Source organism: Penicillium argentinense (assembly GCF_028826775.1).
Source record: "Penicillium argentinense strain IBT 30761 chromosome Unknown utg000009l_segment0_segment0, whole genome shotgun sequence".
Lineage (NCBI taxonomy): Eukaryota > Fungi > Ascomycota > Eurotiomycetes > Eurotiales > Aspergillaceae > Penicillium > Penicillium argentinense.
This window is the reverse complement of record NW_026622668.1, coordinates 3,427,467-3,449,044: the sequence shown is the minus strand read 5'-3', so window position 1 is coordinate 3,449,044 and position 21,578 is coordinate 3,427,467. Positions and strand designations below refer to the sequence as shown.

The 21,578-nt window shown below is 52.4% G+C and overlaps 5 protein-coding genes across 5 annotated transcripts, besides 1 other annotated feature; 2 read left to right on the top strand and 3 right to left on the bottom strand.

The window, feature by feature from the left end:
* Window positions 1-1,236: 1,236 nt before the first annotated feature.
* On the top strand, window positions 1,237-2,664 carry N7532_008871 (putative C2H2 finger domain protein; the record flags this gene model as incomplete). The annotated part of the gene is made up of 3 exons (XM_056621362.1): window positions 1,237-1,633; window positions 1,694-1,833; window positions 1,894-2,664. 3 exons carry the CDS (start codon window positions 1,237-1,239, stop codon window positions 2,662-2,664), a joined length of 1,308 nt encoding a protein of 435 aa, XP_056472168.1.
* Window positions 2,665-6,608: 3,944 nt separating this feature from the next.
* Window positions 6,609-7,844, bottom strand: N7532_008870 (reverse transcriptase/ribonuclease H family protein; the record flags this gene model as incomplete). The annotated part of the gene is made up of 1 exon (XM_056621361.1): window positions 6,609-7,844. The coding sequence occupies one exon, from the start codon at window positions 7,842-7,844 to the stop codon at window positions 6,609-6,611; it is 1,236 nt and encodes a 411-aa protein (XP_056472167.1).
* Window positions 7,845-11,443: 3,599 nt separating this feature from the next.
* Window positions 11,444-13,654, bottom strand: N7532_008869 (RMD1 family protein; the record flags this gene model as incomplete). The annotated part of the gene is made up of 2 exons (XM_056621360.1): window positions 11,444-13,528; window positions 13,601-13,654. The coding sequence occupies 2 exons, from the start codon at window positions 13,652-13,654 to the stop codon at window positions 11,444-11,446; spliced, it is 2,139 nt and encodes a 712-aa protein (XP_056472166.1).
* A 794-nt stretch (window positions 13,655-14,448) lies between these two features.
* N7532_008868 (uncharacterized protein) lies at window positions 14,449-16,868 on the bottom strand (the record flags this gene model as incomplete). Its single annotated transcript, XM_056621359.1, has 2 exons — window positions 14,449-16,268; window positions 16,364-16,868. 2 exons carry the CDS (start codon window positions 16,866-16,868, stop codon window positions 14,449-14,451), a joined length of 2,325 nt encoding a protein of 774 aa, XP_056472165.1.
* A 1,609-nt stretch (window positions 16,869-18,477) lies between these two features.
* On the top strand, window positions 18,478-19,278 carry N7532_008867 (isocitrate lyase/PEP mutase family protein; the record flags this gene model as incomplete). The annotated part of the gene is made up of 1 exon (XM_056621358.1): window positions 18,478-19,278. The coding sequence occupies one exon, from the start codon at window positions 18,478-18,480 to the stop codon at window positions 19,276-19,278; it is 801 nt and encodes a 266-aa protein (XP_056472164.1).
* Window positions 19,279-19,714: 436 nt separating this feature from the next.
* Window positions 19,715-19,780: a sequence feature (Short protein (N7532_008866, KAJ5090182.1) was converted to a misc_feature.).
* Window positions 19,781-21,578: the final 1,798 nt, after the last annotated feature.

Genomic DNA, 21,578 nt, shown 5'->3' with positions numbered 1-21,578 from the left:
TGAACAGCACCAAAAAAAGAAAAAAATAGATGCGCGCACATCTCAACCCCATAAAAAGAAGGGAAGCGATCGCAGAATTCAATTTCCAGAACAACTCCCTAAGTGGGGGCAGTAAATAATGATGTAGTCGAGCGAAAGTGGCACCTACCACACCTAAATAACCATCACTCCCTGCGGTTACTGCCGCGATTACTACACACCCTACTTTACTGCTAACATACACCATCACACTCCCACTTCGACCTTACACCGACCATCCCTCCCGACGCCTACTCCTACCCACTCCTGCTTCTACCTAACACCTGCCCTACCAACCTAACTACCTGACTCGGGCATCCACTCGGTTCCTACCGACTTTGTTTTCGCGATTTCCCTCCGACTCCGACTTCCGCCTCGACACAACTTTCGCGTCCTCTGAACCCAGCCAGGATTACTGCTGACATCTCTCGCTCGTCTGTGGCGCGTATAAGGTGCGTTTCTAACCCGTCCTCTGTGATCTACACCGCGCTTTTCCTCGTCACCGCGATGCCCTGCGTCCGACGTCTTTTTTTTTTTTGACGGGCCCCTTTCTTCCACCGAGCGCGCTTCGCTTGGATTCAGCATCAAGCCGGATGGACTGCGAGTCTCTCGACCTGCGCCTTTCGAGATTTTACTGTCCTCAGTGGTCATGCTGGAGCCTGGCGCGGCGGAAGCCCGGAAGGACTGCGCGGTCAAGAACCGAGACGAGCTAAGACAAGCGGCCTCGACATCCGGCGATAAACGCGCAAGCCTGATAAAACAAACGCATGCAGGATTCACAGCTGACACATCCCATTTCCAACAGAAACCCTACTGGTACTTCTCTCACTCGTCCTCTCCTCACGACAACCAAATCTCCAATCACACCCCTCTGCCCCTAGCCGGATCCTCCAGCTGCGAATTTCCTCGATCTGAGTTGCGCATCTCGAATCGAATTCGAGCGCAGACGTACGCAAATACGAGGCCTTCCCCCACGGTCTTTCATTCGGACCCCAACGTCAGCACGAGATTCCAGCCTTGAGGCGCCCCGAGCAGACTCAGACAAAGACAAAGGACACTGCGTAACCCGGCATTCCAGTGTATGGAATTGGACCACCGCCTCATTCTTCACCGCAACATCGAATAAGTAGGCGCAGCCCGTGTTGCCATCGTCAGAGGACAGGAAGCTTCCCGAGCTGTCCTCGGCCACGGTCTATACGCTGATCGCTGGATCGGGTCATGGACTTCACGACCATCTTGAACCGCAAGAACTCTGCCGCCGCAGCTGCCGCCGCAGAAGCACAATTACACCAACAATACCTGCAAAACTCACAGCTGAGCCAACCCGCCATGAAGACCGAGCCGGGTGCTGTGGACGACCCTGTCAACGCGTACCCACCTCACCCCCCACACGTCCAGATGGAACAGGGACTCGCTGAGCCCTTTTACTATGGCCAACCCCCCGGCACCACTCCTCGGAACATGGGCTATGTCCCTGGCGGATATGCCGGTGATCCGCAGATGCAGCAGGCACCGGTGCCTACAGGGAGATCAAGTGCGGATGCGCCGCCCAAGACCTTCCACTGCAAAACGTGCCAGAAAGGCTTCGCTCGCCGCAGTGACCTTGCGCGACACGGTACGTACATAGTAATGCTGCAGGATATCGATTAATTTTTCTAACGACCTCCGCTCACAGAGCGCATTCACACTGGAATTCGACCGCATGCCTGTGACTGGCCTGGCTGCGGGAAGCAATTCATTCAACGCTCAGCCTTGACGGTGCATTCGCGAGTTCACACGGGAGAGAAGCCTCACATGTGTGAGCGCTGCGGCAAGGTATGTTGTTGCGGAGTAAACCCTCTGCCTCAAAATTTCGTTGCTAATTTACCCATACAGCCCTTCAGTGACTCCTCATCACTCGCCAGACATCGTCGTATCCATTCCGGAAAGCGGCCTTACAAGTGTCCGTACGCCAACTGCCAAAAGACCTTCACACGCCGTACAACCTTGACTCGCCATCAAAACCACCACACTGGTACCATTGAGGAGGCCGCGGCAGAGACAGAGGCCAACTTGCGCCAGAATAAGGAACGGCGGGGGCCGGATGGCATGTTCCCTGATCAAGCTTCTATTCATTCGACTCCATCTCCTGCCCAACATGCTTCGATGTCGCCCGGCGGCGACCTCCCCCCGCTGACCATGCATCGCTCAGCTGGCGACTACTACATGGGTAGTGGGCCTATTCCCCCTCATGTCCGTGGAGACTTCTCCCAGGGTAGCCCTCGTGCTTCGCCGACTGCGACTTCCCCTTCGCTTTCGAGCTTTGGCAGCGCGCCCCACGGTCGTCCGCCAATGACCTCGCATCCTTATGCCCCTCCCCAGCCGCTCGAGCCGCCGGCCAACAATGACCATAGACCCAACAGTGTCAACGGTAGCCCGCACATGACCAGTCTGGGATGGGCTTCGCCTTCCCACGGCAGCATGCCCTCTCCGGGATCTGCCAATGACTTCACCTACCCGGAGCCGACTGGTCCAGCCTATCCGACCTCGATGCCGCCTCACATGTACTTCCCCAACTCGACCATCCGTCGACCTGGCAGCACCGAGCCGGACAACTACGAGACCAAGCCCCGAATGGGCGACCATGGCTGGTCTACACCGGTATGAAGCGAGTTCAAATCGAAGTTTCACGTCTCGGATAAGAAAATATCCAAACAACATCTCCTTTGTTTTTGAAATCGTTATCATTGCATCGTTTCCTGATTCCCATGGAAATAAAGCTATTTCCAAAGTTTTTCCACCGTTTCCCCCTTTGTGACGTTGCTCTATTTTATCATCGCATTTTCAATTTCCTTAACCTGTATCTATTAACGGAGTCGGGACTATCCGTGTTGCAAACTGGGAACCCTTTTTGAATTTTTTCCTTACATTTACTCATCACATCGGGAGTTGTCATCCTCCTTCCCCTCCAACCCCCAACTGCCTTCGCCCCTTTTCTTTTGTTGGACTGCTTGCGTGCGGATGACATGGCTTACCGAGACACGACCAGACGAGGAAACAGCATAGATAGAGCGCGGGACTGGGGATATTCATATGGGTCAACATTGTTATTGGATTTGGGAATAAGGGACTGGGATTTTTCTTCTTGGAGATCCTATGGTGCGGTGTCTGGTTGGTATCTGGGTTTGTTTCTGATCGTTTTCTGGATTTTCCTTGCTGTGCTTCTTTGTGCTTTGAGTTTCGCATACTGGCTCCTCCCCCTTTATTGTTTTATTTTTTTTCCTCATTTGTTACCCCTTTTTCTTTTTGTCTGTCTCATATATCTTACTCTAATATCTTGTTTGTATTGCTATCTGTCTTTTCAGACGTTTTTGATGTTATTGCTGAACCTCTTCGCATCGAATACCATTTTGTCTGAGGTCGATTTTTCGATCCTTTTCTGTACGATAAATGTGTTGATAGACGGTGCTGTCAATTGATCGGTCTATTTTACAATCATCTACCTATTTAAAGTCTTGAGCGCAAGCGAAGGAAAGATCATGAAAATTCTGTCCGAACGTGCTCGAGAATTGTATTTATTCTTGGGGGAGGCTATGTAGATCTGAAAAAGAACGGTTTCATGCCTAGCCAACTGGGCAAATTTGACGGCATCTCTAAGTCCAATAACACTATGAGAGGGATCCGAGTCTGTTGCTTCCTCTTGCCTTGGTAGATTTTCTCTCCCTCTGCTTTCTATGAAAGCATCTCTGGGCCCATCATCAACTTCTCGTCAATAATGAGATACTTGAAATTCTCATACTTTTCTTCAATGACTACCGTTTCGAAACAATGAGATAGTCACAGCATGCGGTCGACCATTCAACCAGATACTCGATGCCGTGCTTCTTTTAGTACGCAGGCATGTCCTGAAGGGTACAGGTAGAGCAAAGAGGCCATACAGGGTAGGCCTAGAAACACCTGAACAGCAAGTGCAGTAGCTGCATGATGGCGTATTGCTTACAGAGCAGGTTGCGTCACGCTAGCTCGCTGAATACACGAGACAACAACCGGGGACTTCTATTTCCTGGACCTGGTTTCATTGAACTCGAGGCTATGCCTCAAATGTCGACATGGTTTGCTTCTGGATAGAGTAAATAGACCGATTAGTTTGCATCGCGTGGGACGGTGAATCCAATTCCAACATAATCATCAATTCTCGGCACCGGCGGTTTCACACTGACCAGAAACTGTCAGGATCTGGCGTCCCTGTTTTGTGGGCCGTCTGGAAATGTGCGGCCAAGTTGCACTTTTGTAGTACATCCGCAACCTAGTATGTCCCATGGGCCCTACACTGACGGCTATCGTAATGCGCCCTCTGGTAGACGTCGTGGAGAACTGCCCTTTCAAGGGTCGATATCGTCATGTTCCAGATCATACCAGTATTGAATGCTCCGTGTCTTCTCTTTTGCATGTCTGTAATCAGGACTGACTAGTTCAAGCAAGCACGTCCTTGCCTGAGCTGGACATCATAGAAAAATGTCGCAAGAACCGGGAAAGATGCAAGGCTGTAAAAAGCCGGTAGTCCGTAAGGCATACGTAGGGGATGCCTAGGTACCATTCTGTCATACGACAGCTGTTTCCCGACATATCTGAGATTAATCCGGACTTGACTGTTTGCGAGGACACACCGTTGCATGTTGCCATTTTGTTGAAGTCGAGCGTTTTGCTTACAAGTCTTTCGGTTGTCCAGGGGTCGGCTTCTCAGGCCCGCATCGGCATCCCTATAAAGAATTTAAATGCTGTGTCAGGTTTTTCTGTCCGTGTCGCTTTGCGAGTTCCGTTTATACTCTGCGTGTACTCGAGGTGTGTGTTGTGAAGCAGGTTCCTGCTCCAGCGGCTTCATGATAACCTGGAGTAAGGGGTGGTCACTTTGTACTGGAGATAAGTTTCCACCAGAGCTGGTGTTCGGTGCTATTGGGAATACCGGGAGCGGAAGCGCTTGGATTTGGGCTCGCTTCGTTTGCATTATAATCAAATCCCGATGCTTGAAAGCGATCAAATCGGCTGATGCGCAACGGATCATGCCAGACTGAATAGTCTAGATGATCACAAAGCCAGACAGAACAAACCTCAGCAAGGCATGGAATTTCCCCTTTTCCGAGAAACTCTTGCATGATTGTTGGCCGGATGAACCCACCAAAGATCTGGTAGTTCCAGCGTACAATGGAATGTCCGATTTCATCATCCGCCACCCTGCTGGCGTACAACTGTATCCAGTTGAGTGGTGACTCTGGATACAATACATAAAGTTCGGAAAAAGAGCCACTCCAGCCCGGTCTGGGGAGTTTGTCGGTTGCATAGTGCCTTCTGACCCACAGGAAGTAGCTGGAAGGAAGAAGTCGCCAACAAGGACAATATTTTGGCCCCGAAAAGCTTTATGTACCAGCCGATGTCTGAAAATATCTCTCAACCATGGTAACCAGGCGCTGAATTCTTTGCCGGATTGTATGTGTGAATAGGGTCTGCTCAGGTGGTTTTCGCCCGCGATGTAAGGGCGACCTAGACTGGGCCTTTACTTTTGTAGGTGGTCTTGGTTGACTTGATTTCTGCGTATAAGCAGGTAGTAGGCGTCGCAACTGGCCTAGAACTCCGAGCCTTATGAATCTGACCGATGGAGTGAGAATGTTCTCCGATGCGAAGGCGAGGGTCGGTGCATAAGTGACCAGCTGCTGTTGTGACGGCGCGGTCGACGACTGAACCTCAAAATTTTCTGGATCCTTTATGAAATGAAAAATCTCTGGGCCCTCAAGTAAACTGATGATATCATCGAGGATATAGAGCTTGTGTGTCTGGAATGGAGAGCCTCAATGAGTCGGCTAGTTGTCCCAATTGACGACGTGCAGGTTCGGAGTCTGTTTTGGACGGCTCATGAGGGTTACCGCACTGGTTTTTAGTGACGGTTTTGATGTCAGCTTTCTCCTAAACTGCATCCGCTGCGTTGCCCTGATTTGGGTCGGTCAATACACGTTCATTAAACCCGGCAGGTAGCACCTGGAGGCAAGAGGGTTCGGAGCGGGTATCGTCTTTGAGCACTTGGGCGGAGTGCCCGTTGGCCGCGAGGTATGGGCCAGATAAGGAAAGATGTCGCCAGGGTGCCTCGAACATTCTTGATCTTCCAGGCTGAGCGAGTTCGGAAACATAACCGACGACCTTTCCGATAGCCGCCCCAGACTTTCAATGTCATACGCGATATTGCTTCAGGGCAAACTGCCTTCTGCGGAGCGGTCGAGATCGAAGCTGGTGTTTCTAGAATTATAAAGACTTAGGGACGAGGGATCCATGTATGCTGCCCTTGTCTCGACAGGAATTCGAGCCTTTTATATTTGTCTCCTGCTTGCAATCATATTTTTTATATCGTTGACAACCATGTATCAAGTGAATTTCGCATAAGGCTGTCCCACGGTAGTATGGAACCTTTTGCACTGTGTTCGAACCGTCCGGGTTCCGCTGATACAACAGGCCGTCCCGATAGTCATATGGTAGGACTGTCTTGATTGGATCCGTATCCTGCTGCACTTGTTGCACCGTTCGGATAACTGCGGACCATCTCCGATCTGAAGCATACTGGTCTCTTACTCGGTTTTTGAAGTCTTCAGAAAGGTGCATTGTACCGACAACGCTCGGTTTTGCTTCAGCACAAAACGAACGGCCAAAAGTGCATCGAGATCATCCGATTGCCCTGCTTCATGTTGCTTTGTCGGCAACCGAGACAGCGCATCTACTACTTGGTTCGTTGCGCCTGGTCTGTGAAACACTCTGAGTCGGTACTGCTGGATGTACTGAGAAGCGCGAACTAATCGTAAGTTGAGCCGATCTGATGCGACGGAACGAAGTGGAGAGCTTTGCGCGATTGGTGTTGTGCTGCTATGGTCGGTGTAGATCACGACTGGGAGGTGGGGCGGGGCGGCTTGCACCATGTGCCGTATCTTGCGTAGGACCCATACAAGGCACGCGACTTCTAATTCTGTGGGCCAATAGTTTCGTTCCGCTGCAGAAAGATCCCGACTGAGAAACAGAACTGGCTGAATGGCGTTGGCAGCTGGCGGCTTTGATATATCATGTACGTGAGTTGGGTTGACATGAAAGACCATTGCTCCGAATCCTGCTTCCTTCGAAGCGTCGAGATCTACATACAATTGTCGCTGCGAATCATGATGGGTCAACCAAGGGCTATCAGCAAATTCTGCCTGCAGCTCGTCGAAAGCGCGTCGTTCTGCAGCAGAGGGTTGTTCAGCCAGAGTGCGGACTGAGAAAGATCGGCGTGAATGACCTTTAACCGGGCTGTTCCGGAGCAACAATGTTTTAGGCTGTTGTAGCGGTTCGATTTTCGCGGCGTATCCCCGAATGTAATGGAGGACTGTGCCCGTCATGCCCAGGTACGTCTCTAAGTGCTTCAAAGTCTTCGGAAACTGAAGGTTTGTGATGGCTTTGATTCGCTCATCACGGGTGGTCATGCCGAATGCATCAACGCGCTGCCCCAGAAAATGGATAGAAGGAAAAGCGATGTAGGATTTGCGTGGCTCCAACTTGATTCCGAATTCTTCCAGCCTTGCCAGGAGCGTATGAAGATGGTTCAAATGATCGTCGCACGTGGGAGATGTGGTGAAAACACCATCGACGTAAGCTCGACACCATCCAGCGAAGTCGCGAAGAATCGAGACCATTTGCCTCTGGACGAATGCGACGCTATTACAATATCCCATGATCACGATTTGAAACACTTCCTGACGTCGAGGCGAGGTCACGGCCATATGTTGTCTATCGGCAAGATGAATCGGCCATTGGTAGAAACATTTAGCCGCATCCATTGTCGACATGTAACTATTTCCTCTGGAATTGTATGTCATCGTCGAATAAATGCACATGCTGGAAAGTTGGGATAGCCGAGCTCTGGTTGGGGTCGTGAAGCTGGGTTGAGCCTGATGTGGTACATCCGGTGATGGACTTCCGAAATCTTGCTGGAATTACAATCTCACTCTGTGAGTACCGTTGTTGAAGACGTGTAACTTGTGTAAGTTGCGGAAGAGGTTGATGATTAGGTTCGAAGTCGACTTCGTCTGTGTCGTAAAATCCCTCCAACCAGAACCAGAACCGTATCTTTGCAGAGTGTTCTGTTCAGAATTCGTCTTTGTTAAGGGAACTTGCCTTGCCACTTATGAGTGTGCTCAGCTGGCCTTCCGACAAATGTACATTTCTTTCGCGTTCCTGGACGAGAAGTTGAGTCATGAGATCGAATGGGAAGTTGATAAGTAAGATAATCCATATTCCACGGCAAGCTTTCAGGCGTAGAGTCTTCGGAGAATTCAAGTTATCGGTGGCTGATATTCGCGCCAAAAACGTGTGAGGACGTGATTGAACCTGGCCTAAATCAACGTCGCTTAGAAGAGCGCACATGCCTTCATGCTCACCTCGTGGACTTGAAGACCCCGAAGGCGCTTGTTGGGCGTTGGCTCGGCTCTCAAAGGTGCGATGTTACTCGCTAAGGTGAAAACATAATGCCGCGCAATTGGGTAAACGTCGCGCTATATTTTCCAGCAGCAATTGCACCGTTTATGGTGTATGCGTGCAAAAGCCAAGGTGACCATGGTTAAACCCATTTGGGACCCCACGTAATAAGCATTGTTGCAGTAGCCCATGATAGCAACTTAGCATCTTCCGTGAAAGACCCTGTCAAGCCATTCGACAAACCCCTTGAAGACGTTCCCTCCAACTCTCGAGTAGTTAACGTGGGGTCCTCGGAAAAAGAGTTCAGCTGCGCTGATTCGGTTTGCCGAAGATGCCTGTAATGCAAATCGCAATGGCCCCGGCTTTTGTAATCACATAGTGCTCTCATCCAGCTGCTCCCCAATATCAAACATCATGCTATAAATCTCTTTTTATAGCAGGTATCTTTCCACCAGAGCTTCCTCGTTAACAACCAATTGCATCTTTGTGACTGCAGCCCAGGGACCCATATTCAGTAGCCGGAAGGCCGCAGCAAGGTCGATTTCTTCCTTTTATTCTCTGTTGCGATGCCATATTACGCCTTCGGGGAGTTGGTGATGGGTATTGAGATGCCATCTTGATTCAAAAAATTAGTAGAGGGCAAGTGGTATCGCTGTAGAGGGGTGTTCTAGTTCGTGAACCCTCTGACATGACGTTTCCTTGGTCTCATCCGTAGCGAAAACAAACTTGTCGGCTAGGTCCCCGGCCGGTTCCGTATTCGCCGTGGCAATGTGCTTGTTATGTTCTCCGCACACGAGAGCAATGTTGCCGACGGCATAACAATGTCCGTGCTAGACTCACAAGTGGGCAAGTACTCTCGCCACAGAATTGGCGACAACGTGCGGTCCGTAGCATTTGGAGTGCCATGCCCTTTGTAAAGTCGACGCAAGTCAATTTTTAATGATAGTAGGCCTATGTGCTCGTCTCAAGGCTTTCAAAAGAGGAGGCCTTTGGGCCAGCAGGATTCCGCTTCGGTGGAACCATTTGTAGGGAAGAGAAGGCATGGGACTCTCTGGAAGATGCTGTCTCCCAAATCAAACTGACGTCCGTTGGAATTGACTTGGTACAGATGGGAGACATGGAGGAGTCAAAGTTTGACGAAGACTTGACGAGGAGGTGAGTGTCGGTTTTGTATTTATTTTCAAATATCTTCCAGGGTACCTAGGTAGGTCCTCTTGAGATTCTGCAGGACCACCGAAAGTCGATAAGTATGCAGCAGGCTCAGTCGCGCAATGGCAATGGCGTATGGACCTTTGTGGCCAGAGATAGTATATCTGTTCAAGCCTCTTCTTGCATAATCGGATTATCCGAGTTGTATTCCCTTGCCTAGCCCTTGAGATAGGCTCAGCTCAGCTATCTCAAGGTAGCCCCTGAACTTATTTTTGGTGTTGCAACCGCCGCAGAAGCGTTGCTATCCGTTGAGATTCCGTTCCAGGCTGTAGCTCAACGTTATCTCACATACCTCACTTGAGTAAAGAGAGGGTGATGAGAAGACTCATGAGATTTCCATGGAATTCGGCATCATTTCCTTCCTGGAGTCTCGTCTGGGTAGAAATTACCACACACGCCCACAATCGCCGAGTAACAGCCGGGTTGGAATTTCTTTAGGCAAGCTCCGGAGTTCTTCACGCCCATTCGTTAGACAAAGACCCAAAGACTGGTACTTCTTTCTCCCAGCCTTTTCATCAAAAAGTCTTCTCATTCATGAAGCTGGCGGCACGGTTAGAGTAAGTACCTCTTCCAGACAGGTTCTTTGCGATTCGGAATTGCTCCACCGTGTATATACAACATTTTAAGGCCCATGAGGCCTTGCACACAGGGCAACGATAGTATTATGCACCCAAAGAGCGACATGTCCTGTTGATCGGATATCTGGTCCTTCTGGTCCGGATCGAGCGTTGAAAGGTCGGTGGAGCGAGCTTGTTCCTGGTTGAATTGGAGTATCGGTCATGGTATCCAGAGAAGAGATTGTGGAATGATCATCGTATTAAATTGGTCCAGAGAAATGATGAAGCCGAACAAAATGGCTCTCTGGCCTGAACTCTTTGAAGTCACTTTGACCCGGACAGTGAGGAGCTTGAGAAGCTGATCTGGTCTCTGGGTCGGTGAGAGTTGAAGAGGAGAAGGTGAGAGTCGGGCTGGAGATCACATTTTATATGGGCGGTGAGGGAGTCTGGGTCTGAGGGGAGGGTTAATGACAAGTAGAGGATTGAACCAATGGGACAAGGAGAGGAATGGTGGTGAGGAGAGGGAGAGATCGCCTTACTTTATGTTGGTGGTCCTACAAAGAGGACAGATGGTCACGTGACGATGGACCTAATATGGCAGAGTCGGCTTGTCTTTGAGGGAGGAGGGAGAGCTTCTTCTGGATTCACTCTAGAGATGATCAGGGATAGAGGATGTATTTGCTGCTTTTGAGCAGTGGTAAACTGCGGAGTCAGACACGTGGGTTGTAACAAGGCAAGGTTAGATGTGCATTATGAGTTTGTTGTTTGCTGTCCCAGTGGGCAGTACCTTGAACTGTCACATCGTATTTGCACATGCACTATGATGTTAGGTTAAGCCTTGCAACTGCTACCACCCCATTACTAGTGGCTCGGCGCTGAGTATCGGCCTCATGCTAGCTTTAAATGCTGCGGGAGTCAGTTCCCGGAGACTTTCCCAATTTGGTCTCGATGTGGAATATTATTTTGTGCATCAGTGAAGAAAGAATTCCGTTTGAGAAATGGTTTCATTTTGGGCCAACAGGCCAAACAGGAGGTACAAAGTCGATACCAATCATATGCATGAAGAAAATAATTTTCCATACCCCAAAAGCACCATACACCAAACCAAAAGCATCCCGCCAACGACTAAAATTCGCGCAACATATACAAGTAATTTTCTGCAGGACAGAAGTCAAAGTCACATGATAAGGTATTAGTTAAAGACCCATAAGCCCACTGCTATAGTCATTCCCGCCCGTTGGCGCAATCGAGGGACATATACAACCAGGTGGAACATTAGCAGGGGGCCAGCCCGAAGAAGGCGACGGAAGAGAACGACCCATAGCGCGGGCGAAGATATTTGCAGAGGTAGCGCCTTGACGGGCATGAAGCAGACCGAAACGCAGGAAGACTTCGGAGAGCGTGACGAGGATAGAGATGACGATCAGGACGATGACGACCCATGTCTGGTAGGAGGTGCGGTTATCAGCGACGGAGTCTGAGAGGATCTCTGCGAGGTCCAGGAAGACGCGGCAGCGTTCATTGAGGACTTGAATGCGGGGTTTGATTTCGAGGTACTCGCGCACGGCGATGTAGAGTGGGTAGAGGGTTGGCTCGCTTTCCCAGAAAAAGTTGGGGACATCGAGCATATTTGAAGAGAGATTGACTTCGACGCGGGATTTGAAGAGGCGGCCGAGGATTCGGAAGACTTCTTCGCGTTTCATGCCTAACTGGCCTGTCATGGCGAGTCGGCGAGGGACGTCCTTTGCGTCCGCCATTTGGCGGGCCATGACTTCTTCGAAGAAGCAGAGTTTTGTGCTTTGGGAGATGCCGTGGCTAATAGCTAGTTTGATCATGTGGTCGCCGCTGCGGAGGGTGATCATGTCATTGTAGACGCGAGGTCGTGAGATTTCAGTCGAGTATTCGAAGTGGAATTCTTCTGTCTCGAAATCTTCTTCGTGAAGGGGCATTGTGGTTAGTGGGATGGGTGTTCCGGTTGCTGAAGAGGTAGCAAACGCCAGATCTGCCAGCAAATCCTTTTCTTGACGTTCGGTGAAGTTCCAGAAGACCACGACACCATAGCTGAAGACGAACATTTCGGCGACATTGTAGAGCGTTCGTGCGGGCCGTTCTGGCATTGCAGAAGATGATTTAGCCGGGGAAGCTGAACGGGCTTGTAGGAAGGCATGGCCATCGTCAGAACTGTATCGGCGACGACGGGGAGCAAGCTCAGGAGGCTGCTCGTCGCTAATCAGAGAGTGACCATTGTCCTCCGTAGCCATGGTTTGCTGCTCTTCGCGATGACGAGCATCCTCCTCGGACGAAGTCCGACTCAGGAGCTCCTCATGCTGTTCTCTAGAGCTATGATGATCATCCGAATCCTGTGGAGACGCTTCATGATGATGTTCCTCATCCGGCCGATTGTGTCCACCGACAGAATGTTCTTCAGCCTCGCCCATCCAATCATCATGATGATCACGAAGCTCATTCCGCTCAATCTCCTCATCCAAAAGCGACTTTCCACCAGGGAACTTCAGTACAGGACTGCTGCGCAATCGATACCCCTCATGACCAGGTAACAGCGGCAGATGATACGCCGTGTACAAGCAATCATCGTACAGCTTCGTCCGGGCCCCATGCCACTCCTTGACAAACGAAGCCACAGACCCCATCTTATACGCCTGCGCAGTACAATAAGCCGTAACACGAGCAAGCTTCTCCGTCCGCCTGGCCTTAGGCAACCGCTCCGCATAGCTCTTCGCGCGCTCCGGTGTAGTGCGTCTCTTGCGAAGAATTTCTTCCTCTGCCAAAAGCGGCGCAAGATCATTATCGACGCCAAAGTCACCTCCACCAAGTCGTTTCTGTGCAATCAAAGCCTCTCTCATGGCATCTGGATCAACATGCTTATCCCTCGCAAGACGAGCAACAAGCTCCTCATCCACCAGATCCGCGTCGTCGCGATTGTCTTCGTCCTCTCCCTCTTCACCTCCTTCTTCACCCACACCACCCGTATCCGGCAACAGCACCAATTTCTCGCTAACTTTCGTCGTCCGCGGCGGGAGGCGCGGCTGTGCTCGCAGTCGTCCATTCGCCACCGTAGACGAACTACCACCCGCACCAATCAACCCGCCCGTTGCGGAAGCCAGACGGCGGGATCGCGACATCTGCGGCGGACCTCGTTGCTGCATGGACGGAACATCAGAGGCATATTGCAAGACATTGTCGACGGTAATGAAGCGGGTAGCGGGTGATCTGCGACGTCGGGGCGTGGAAGCAGGCTGTTGATCTCGCGAGTCCGTAACCTAAAGCATTCCATCTTGCCGTTAGTAAGGGTTCCCTGCAAGCGCGGGATGATTGCTTCTGGGCGATCTTACCAGGACGGTCGGACTGCGTTGGCTGGTACCGCGTCCTCGAGCCGGGGGCGTCATTGTGTTTTTCCGATGCTCCTCATGCGGGTGGAAAGGAGATTCCCAATTGCGCGAGGGCGGGGGAAGGCGTCGTGACAACTTTGTGCAAGTTGGCTGGCACGCAAGCTGTTGTTTCCTGAGTGAGAATCGACTTTCCTGAGTTCAAGTTCCACTGGCGCTAGTCCTAGTCCGGCCTAGCTGGATCAACGGTGATGATGTAATTTAGATTACGACGTCGGTATTGGTGCAGTATTTTACGATGGATCCCGTGACCCAGCCACGTGTGCGCTGACCAACCACGGGTACAAACGCGCGCCACGGGCCCACTGGCAGCCCAGCGAACCAGCGATGCGCGAATCCGGGGTAGAATCCATGTGGATCATCGTTAGGAGCCAAGGACAAATACATCTACAAGGTAGATCGACAGAAGAGGCAGGAGAGAGTGAGATCCAATTGAATATTTTTTTTTTGGATGGCTATGTCTCTTAGAACTATGCTAAGGATACCAGATACACTGTCGATTTTGAGTCGCAGAATGCAATTCTATATGTCACAGATCATGGGAATGCGAAAAATGTGCTGATGGCAGATAATAATGAAGACATGCAAATATTGGAAGAGCATAGGATACCAGAGGGTAAAAATATAAAATCAAACCGTGAAAAGGCCGTTAAACCGTGAAACGCCGAGCTGTTCATCTGTCGAAATGGGTGTCTCGCCGTTTGGGTGACCATGTTGGTCGCCATGCAAAAAATGTAATCCTCAAAAATAAAGTGAAAATGAATAAAGAAATGATCGAAGATGGCAAAGAGAAATCAAGAGATGACGCCTTCCTCACGAAGACGTCGGTTCTCATCCCAGATCTCCTGCTTCATCTGCTGCAGCCGCTTGTGCTGCTTCTCCAACTTGTCCACGTCCTTGGCAGGAGGGTTGGCCTGACCGGCCAGAACCTGATGCAGAGCCGAGTATTTGGCGTAATACTCCTTGAACTTCTCCGACTTGTCCAGCAGTCGCTTGCGAAGAACCTCCTGAGTCATGGAAGGAGAAGCACTACCGGTACTACCGCTTGAGGTACTAACAGCACGACGTCGCTTGTGCTCCAGATTTCCAGTGATGATAGGGTGGCCATCGCGGTCAGACTCGGAGCCCACATCGGGCTCTGCCTTGCGCTTGCGGGGATTAGCGTTAGACAAGGCATTGTCGACGTTCTTGGCGGGCGTAGGGTCGGGCCGAGTGGGCTTGGGACGCGCAGCCGCAGAGGTTGAAGAAGTAGGTTTGGTGGAGGTAGGCTTGGCGGGGACGGGCTTGGAGGAAAGCTTCGCAGGTGCCGTTTTGACTGACGTCGTGGGCAGAGCTGAAGACTTGGTAGGAGCTGGCTTGCTGACGCCATTGGCCGGTGCAACGGGCTTTTGCGGGCGTGCGGCAGTACCGGTAGCCTTGTTGTTGCGAGCAAGTTGAGAGATCAGAGGCGAAGAAGAAGAGGAGCCGGATGACTGGTTCTGGCTGTCAGAGCGGCTGCGGCCCTGAGAACCACCGGAAGCAGCTGCGGGAGGAGAGTATCCGAGAGGAGAAGGCTTCTGGGGCGAGGTGGAGGTGCGAGAGGCCGGTCGCTTGGAAGCCGGAGTAGCATGAGAAGACTCGAGTTTGTGTGCGGGTGCCGGGGCCTTGGAGGCCTTGGAAGATGCAGGAGCCGTATTCTTTGCCGGTTGAGTTTTGGTCAGAGGTTGAGGTTTCTTGGTCGAAGCCAAAGTCGAAGTTGAAGCCGAAGCCGTAGCGGGCTTGTTTTCCTTGGGACGCGAGCTAGAGGTGGATTCGGGGAGAGGTGAAGGAGCATCGGGCATCTCATCATCATCCTCGTCTGAGGAGTGAACGAACTCGGCAGACTTGAACTTGGAATCGGTCTTGGGCGGGGCGGCCTTGCCGGTGGTCTTCTTGGTGATTCGGCCCGTCAGCGTGCTGTTGTCGGCACTCTTGCCCTTCACCTGCTTCTTCGTTCCATCCTTCTCGGTTCGCGGCTTCCGAGTCAGTCGAGAAGTCACACCCGATCCCTTGGCGCGATCGATTTCCTCCGCGCGATCCTCGGCCCCATCCACCTGGATGCGTGGGGTGGTACTCGTGCCGGTGGTCTTCTTGGTGGTAGGCATGGCGGGTGTGATGTGCAGGTTGAGGCGGGAGAGGCACTTTCCTTTTCCGCGTTCTTCCTTCGGGAGCAGTGACTGCCAGAGCTTGTCGGTGCGGGAGATTCGCATGCGGTCAAAGGCCGAGATGGCGTTCTGGATGGCGTTTTCCCGATCTTCCTCGGTCGGGTACGGGAACTTCCAGACGTCGAGGTCCTTGTAGGTCTTATCTTTTAGGTCGAACTTCTCTCGGTTGAGGCGGTTCTCCGTCCCGAACTTCTTGGCGAGGGTGTTGCACTCGTCTTGGGAGGTGTGCGTGAGACGGGCTAGATACTGGGAGGAGACGGCGCGGACGGCGAGCAAGTGAATGAACGGAGTTTTGAGGGCCTCGAGACGCCGGTCGGCTTTGGACTGGGAAGGCGCGGACGTTGGAGCGAGGGCGGGCGATTCGGGGGCACCTAGTTTGGGACTTGGGTGTAGGCTTCCATTTCCAATGTGAGTTACTCCGAGTCGGCGAGCTTTTAAATTTCGTTAGCATCCAGTGAATTTCGGTCAATGCAGTGAATGAAGTGAACCACAACTGAATACAATAGTGAATGGGAAGGGTTGTTACATTTGTCTCTCGGCCCTCCCGACCGAACTGACATTCGGTTGCCTTTGTTGACCTTGGCCAGCGCCTTCAGCTCGTCCGGGTTGGACACCAGGTACGATTGTTTGGCCTCCTTCTCCCGCTCATGGGCACTCAGTCCCGCCTGTAGCGTTTCCAAGGCCCGGTCGACATCTTCCGTATCCTCCTTGGCCTTTGCGATCTCCAAGCTGTGGCTGAGGACGCCTGCAAAATAAAGGGTCCGTTTATCGGACGAAGTCTCGTAGATCTCAGAGCGGTGTGTTTCGGGGTAGGCGTGGAAGGATTCGGTCTTGCCGTTGAACTGGAGCGAGGGATGTTTTCCCAGACGAACCTTGGCCGATTGGCCCTTCTGCATGCTACTGATGAGATCGTCCAGCGTGCTCTGGGCGAGGGCCAGCCGCATGAACTGGGCTCGCGTGGTCGCGGGCTCCCCCGGCTGGCCCTTGGACCGGAGAGCCAGCCCGTTGTCGGGGATGTCCAGCACAGTCATGATGAAGTCTGGAAGAACGGGGAGGGTTGGGAGGAGAGGATTCGAGACGGGCAGGGTCGGATGGCAGCGTGAGAGCTGCAGGTCAGGCGGCCAACTGCACGGGTCGAGGAAACACCATACGCCATAAGGGGGTGGACAGCAGGCAGGCCAAGAGAGGCAGAGAGTAATGCAACAGTAGAAATACACGGGGGATAATGGCCGGGCTGGTTCAGCGTGGGAGGTTCCTTGAGGAAGAGTGAAGAGGAAAGAGCGGAATGAGGAGAGGAGCAAGGCGAAGCGGAGAGTGGGGAGGAGCTGACGGGCGATTTCCCTGGCCAAAATTACAGGCGACGGTAATGGCTGACCCTACGGATCGGATAATTCTGTAATTTTAATCCTAAATCAATCTAACCCCCCCCCTCCTTCTCCGTGGCGACGATTACTCGTTATGATCTCCGTTCGGAAGCGCGATCCGTGTTTCACGATGCCCAGTGCCTTCGTTGCCAGTGCTTCGACCTGCGACCCGGTACGATCTATTCACAGATGAATGGAAGCCCAATGGATGATGCTATTCTTGATCTTCTTCTCTTGTTCTTCTTTGTCGGGGCTCGTTCCTGCAGTTTTCGCAGCTCTCCTAAGCGCAGCCGACCGGTGGAGCCTAGCACCAGTGCCATGCCCTCCAGATTAATATCTGAGAGTGTACCAGCCCTTCAGGTACCTGCCGTCCTGCTGTACTGGAGTACGGTATTACCGTACTGTACTCGTGAGGAGAACCTCCGAAAATGGGGCTTCCCGTCAGCGGAGAACGGGTGTGGCCGGCTGGTCTGGACTCGTTCGCTCGACACTGTGCCTACATGGACGAGAGAATGAACATGGCAAGCGTCCAAGGTCCAGGTGAGGAGGAGGCAAATGGCAACCAGTGCTGGACTGGCATGCTCACGGCCGATCACCCGAGGAATGCCCCTCGTTCATGCACGCAGGCACGGATCTCAGAGCACCCTGGAGTCGCTGGGAGGAAATTTCCCGAGCTTTCGGTCGTCGCAGCTTGTACGACGGAGATCCGTGGGTTGCGGGTTGCACTCGTACTACTACCTGGCATAACCCTCCTACTTTCCTTCTTTACTCTACTTTACTCCGCGATGTACGGAGTCTGGACTCGTCGCCCGGCACTGCGGGTACTTGAGTCACGATGCTCCGCTTCGCATTGCCTGGTCGAGTCACCGATTCCGCGGGGATGTAAGTTTCGTACGGAGTACTAGCAGAATGTACTACCTGCTGTAAAGCACTGAAGTAAGCAGGATGCCGTGGATCCCCTTGCTGCAGCGCACCCCGACTACCAACCATAGTGTGGCTATAGTCTGAGACAGGCACCGCGTCAAGCAAGTCCAGTACTTACATACATAAGCACATTAGGTAGTACCCTCCTAGAGTAAAGTCCTGCGTACTGGAGACCATATTCGTATGGAGCAACACTTGATTGGCAACTTCAACCGCAACAACCTCGTATTCGCCGACTCAAGATGCCCATTTACTCCATGGAGGGCGAGTCCTTTAAAGTCTCCATCGGGGAACACATTCACTCGACTACGCTCGACTACGCTCGACTACGCTCAACTACTAAACAACCAGAATGACAACCCTCAACGACCTCGCCAAAACCCTCCGCGCCCTCCACAATCCTTCCAACCCACTAGTCCTAACAAACGTCTACGACGCCCCAACCGCCAAAATCATCGCAGCCCTCCCCACCAGCCGGGCCGTCGCAACCGCCTCCTACGCGGTCGCTGCAACCCACAACACCCTAGACGACCACCTCACCAAGACCCAAAACCTCACCACCCTCGCCCTGGTCCTGTCCGCCGTGCACGACACCTGCGCCTCGCACGCGCAGCCCACCAAACCCGTCACGGTGGACCTGCAGGACGGCTACGGAGCCGATCTCCCCGAGCTAGCCGCCACAATCAAGGAGATCATCGCGCTCGGCGCCGTCGGTTGTAACCTCGAGGACTTGGATAATGCCTCAGGCAGACTCCGCCCGCTGCCCGAAGCTGTGGCGCGCGTCCGCACGGTCATGGCGGCCGCGGCGGAGGTTGGCGTGCCGGATTTTGTGCTGAATGCCCGGACGGATGTGCTAGGTGTGACGGGGCGGATTGAGGATGCGGTTGAGCGTGGGCGTGCGTTTCGTGAGGCGGGGGCTTGTACGGTGTTTGTTTGGGGTGGTGCTGGGGGGCGTGGGGTTTCGGATGAGGAGGTTAGGGTGTTGGTGAAGGAGTTGGAGGGCATGGTTAATGTTAAGATGAATTTGAGAGAAGGGTTTTTGGGGGTGCAGGAGATTAAGCGATTGGGGGTGGCGAGGATTAGTGTTGGGCCGGAATTGTGGAGGGTTGCCATGAAGGCGTATCAGGAGCAGGCGGAGTTGTTGCTGGCATGACCGACTACAGTACAGCTTACAGCAGTCGGGTGTAAATAGTTGCAATACTTCAAGTGTAGGCAGTATACTGGTCAATTGTACAAAATACAATTGCAGCTTCTCAATACACATATCACATCGACTATGTACGACTATTGCCTTGTAGATCCAACGACCATCATTTCTTCGGCCTCGTACAAAGCCCCTTCACACACTGATTCCCATAGCAACAATTGGCATCAACCAGACACGGCCCATTATCCTCCTTGCAGCCGGGCCAGTCCTGATCCGTGGATCGACACTTGCTGGCCGCGCAATAGCCCGAGCAGCAGTTGCCCAAGGTACCTCCGAAATCACATTGGGCTGGAAAGGTTAGATGGGAAGGCCATGACATCCATTCAGGCTCCGCAGCTCTTACCGTAGACGCCTAGGCAGGTGGCCGTGGGCACGCAGGTGGTCAGCACGGTGGAGGAGGGCGTGGTGAAGGTGGCCGTAGTGCAGAACTCCGTCCCCACACACGCATCGGCGTCGCCGCAGCCGCCAGTCGCCGGCGGGCAGGTATTCGCGCCTAGCCTCGTCACGAAGGCTTAGTGCTAGCTGTGACAGACGGGGCAATACCTACCAGTGAATCCGAGAAGGGAGACAAGAGCTAGAGATTGAGCGATGTGCATATTGTAATGTCAGAAGTAGAACACTTGAGATGGTTCAACCTTTGATGTTCGTATACAGCGGGTATACTGCCACCTTCTTCTCAAGCCAGCTTCCCCCTTTTTATATACACGTCCTGCCAAACCAAGCACATTCCTAGACAACAGGTGACCAAATACGAACCTCCGACATCACCATCGCCACTTCAGGACACTGCGTTAACAGAATCGCCGTTCGCAGTTTCGACACGCTCACCCGCGGTCGAAGCCACTCGCCACAGCGGACAATACGAGCCGCCAACACGAAAAGGCCAGAGGAGCACGATTCCAATTGGCATGTACGCGAACATCTAAGACATTCCGCAAGTTCCTCGTTCTCGGCGCCGTAATACATGACCTTCTACCTACAACTCCACCAAAGGCTGGCGGGTGGTCCCAGCACAGCACAACCAACTTGAGGGTCATTCGCATTGCACCTCACGAAACAGTGAAGCCGTTACTCGGTTAGCCAGTCCATAGATCATCGCCTCACAACAAGCGACGATCAAGCAGAAATAGTAACAAAACGCCTTTGTTCAGCGACGGGGGTCCGAATAGGGCTGGGGCTGAGTTTCGGGCGCCTGACATTGCTTGGGCAAGGCGTTTGTTTCTTCGAGAAGCAGGGTTCTTCACACGCTTACAAACACTTACAGAGTCCAGGTGTATTACACGCGGTAATGGTTTCACTCGTTCGCTGCCCTGCTCTCGCCTCGTGCTGCTTCTCGTGCCCCGACCGTGTGGCTTAGACCCGCCAGGATTCGCGCCTTACGGTACAGCCCCAGCAGACCTAACAACTAAAGCACACAGCCATAGCTATGGACAAGGTGTACGACGCTAGTCCCAGTGTCAGGGTATTTTCTGTACGTTTCAGCCCCATTGTTCATGCCATAAATAACTCTGCTCGGCGTTTCATGCCCGTCTTGGGCCCGCCAGGTCCCTCCCTCACAAAAGACAAGGTCCCCAGCCCCTTACACTACTAACGACTGGGCACTAAGCACCCTTACCCTCACCCGAATGCATTAACCAGGTGGTCCCAGGGTACTCGCGGTTATCGACGTCATGTATTGTCTAACGGGCTGCAGGGTAATATTACCACCACACAGGGGGTATGGCAAACATATCTTCTAGATTCTGCTGACCGTATATTCGCCAGGAGTTGGCGTGAGGAACTGGTTGTTTTGATCCGAGGCTAAGCTCTCCACTCTGAGCTCGGGTGGGCTGATGGTCCCACTCGGCCCGGTTGCCCCTGGCTGTCAGGTTTCCCGTTAGCTACGGGGATTCGGGCTCATTTGTTAACTACAAACTAATTGGAATCTACCTACAGTACGTATGTGTTCAGGTACATTAAACTATATTTGTGATAAGTTCTTGACCTATTATACCCGAAAATTATCTTAGGAACACTGCGTTCTATATTTTACACTGCTCAGGTGGGCACGGGGCCGAAGGGAGAATGGGTTGGAATAGCAAATTGTGATTGCACCGGGCCGGTACATTCAAGACGGGATCGGGGAGCTGAATCTTCGCGAAAAATGAAGCTAACGAGATCCTGGTCCAAAGACCTCGCTGTCGCCTTTCACAGCTCGTTCATCTAACTCGAAGTTTGATACCTTCGCATTCCTGTTCATGATCTTC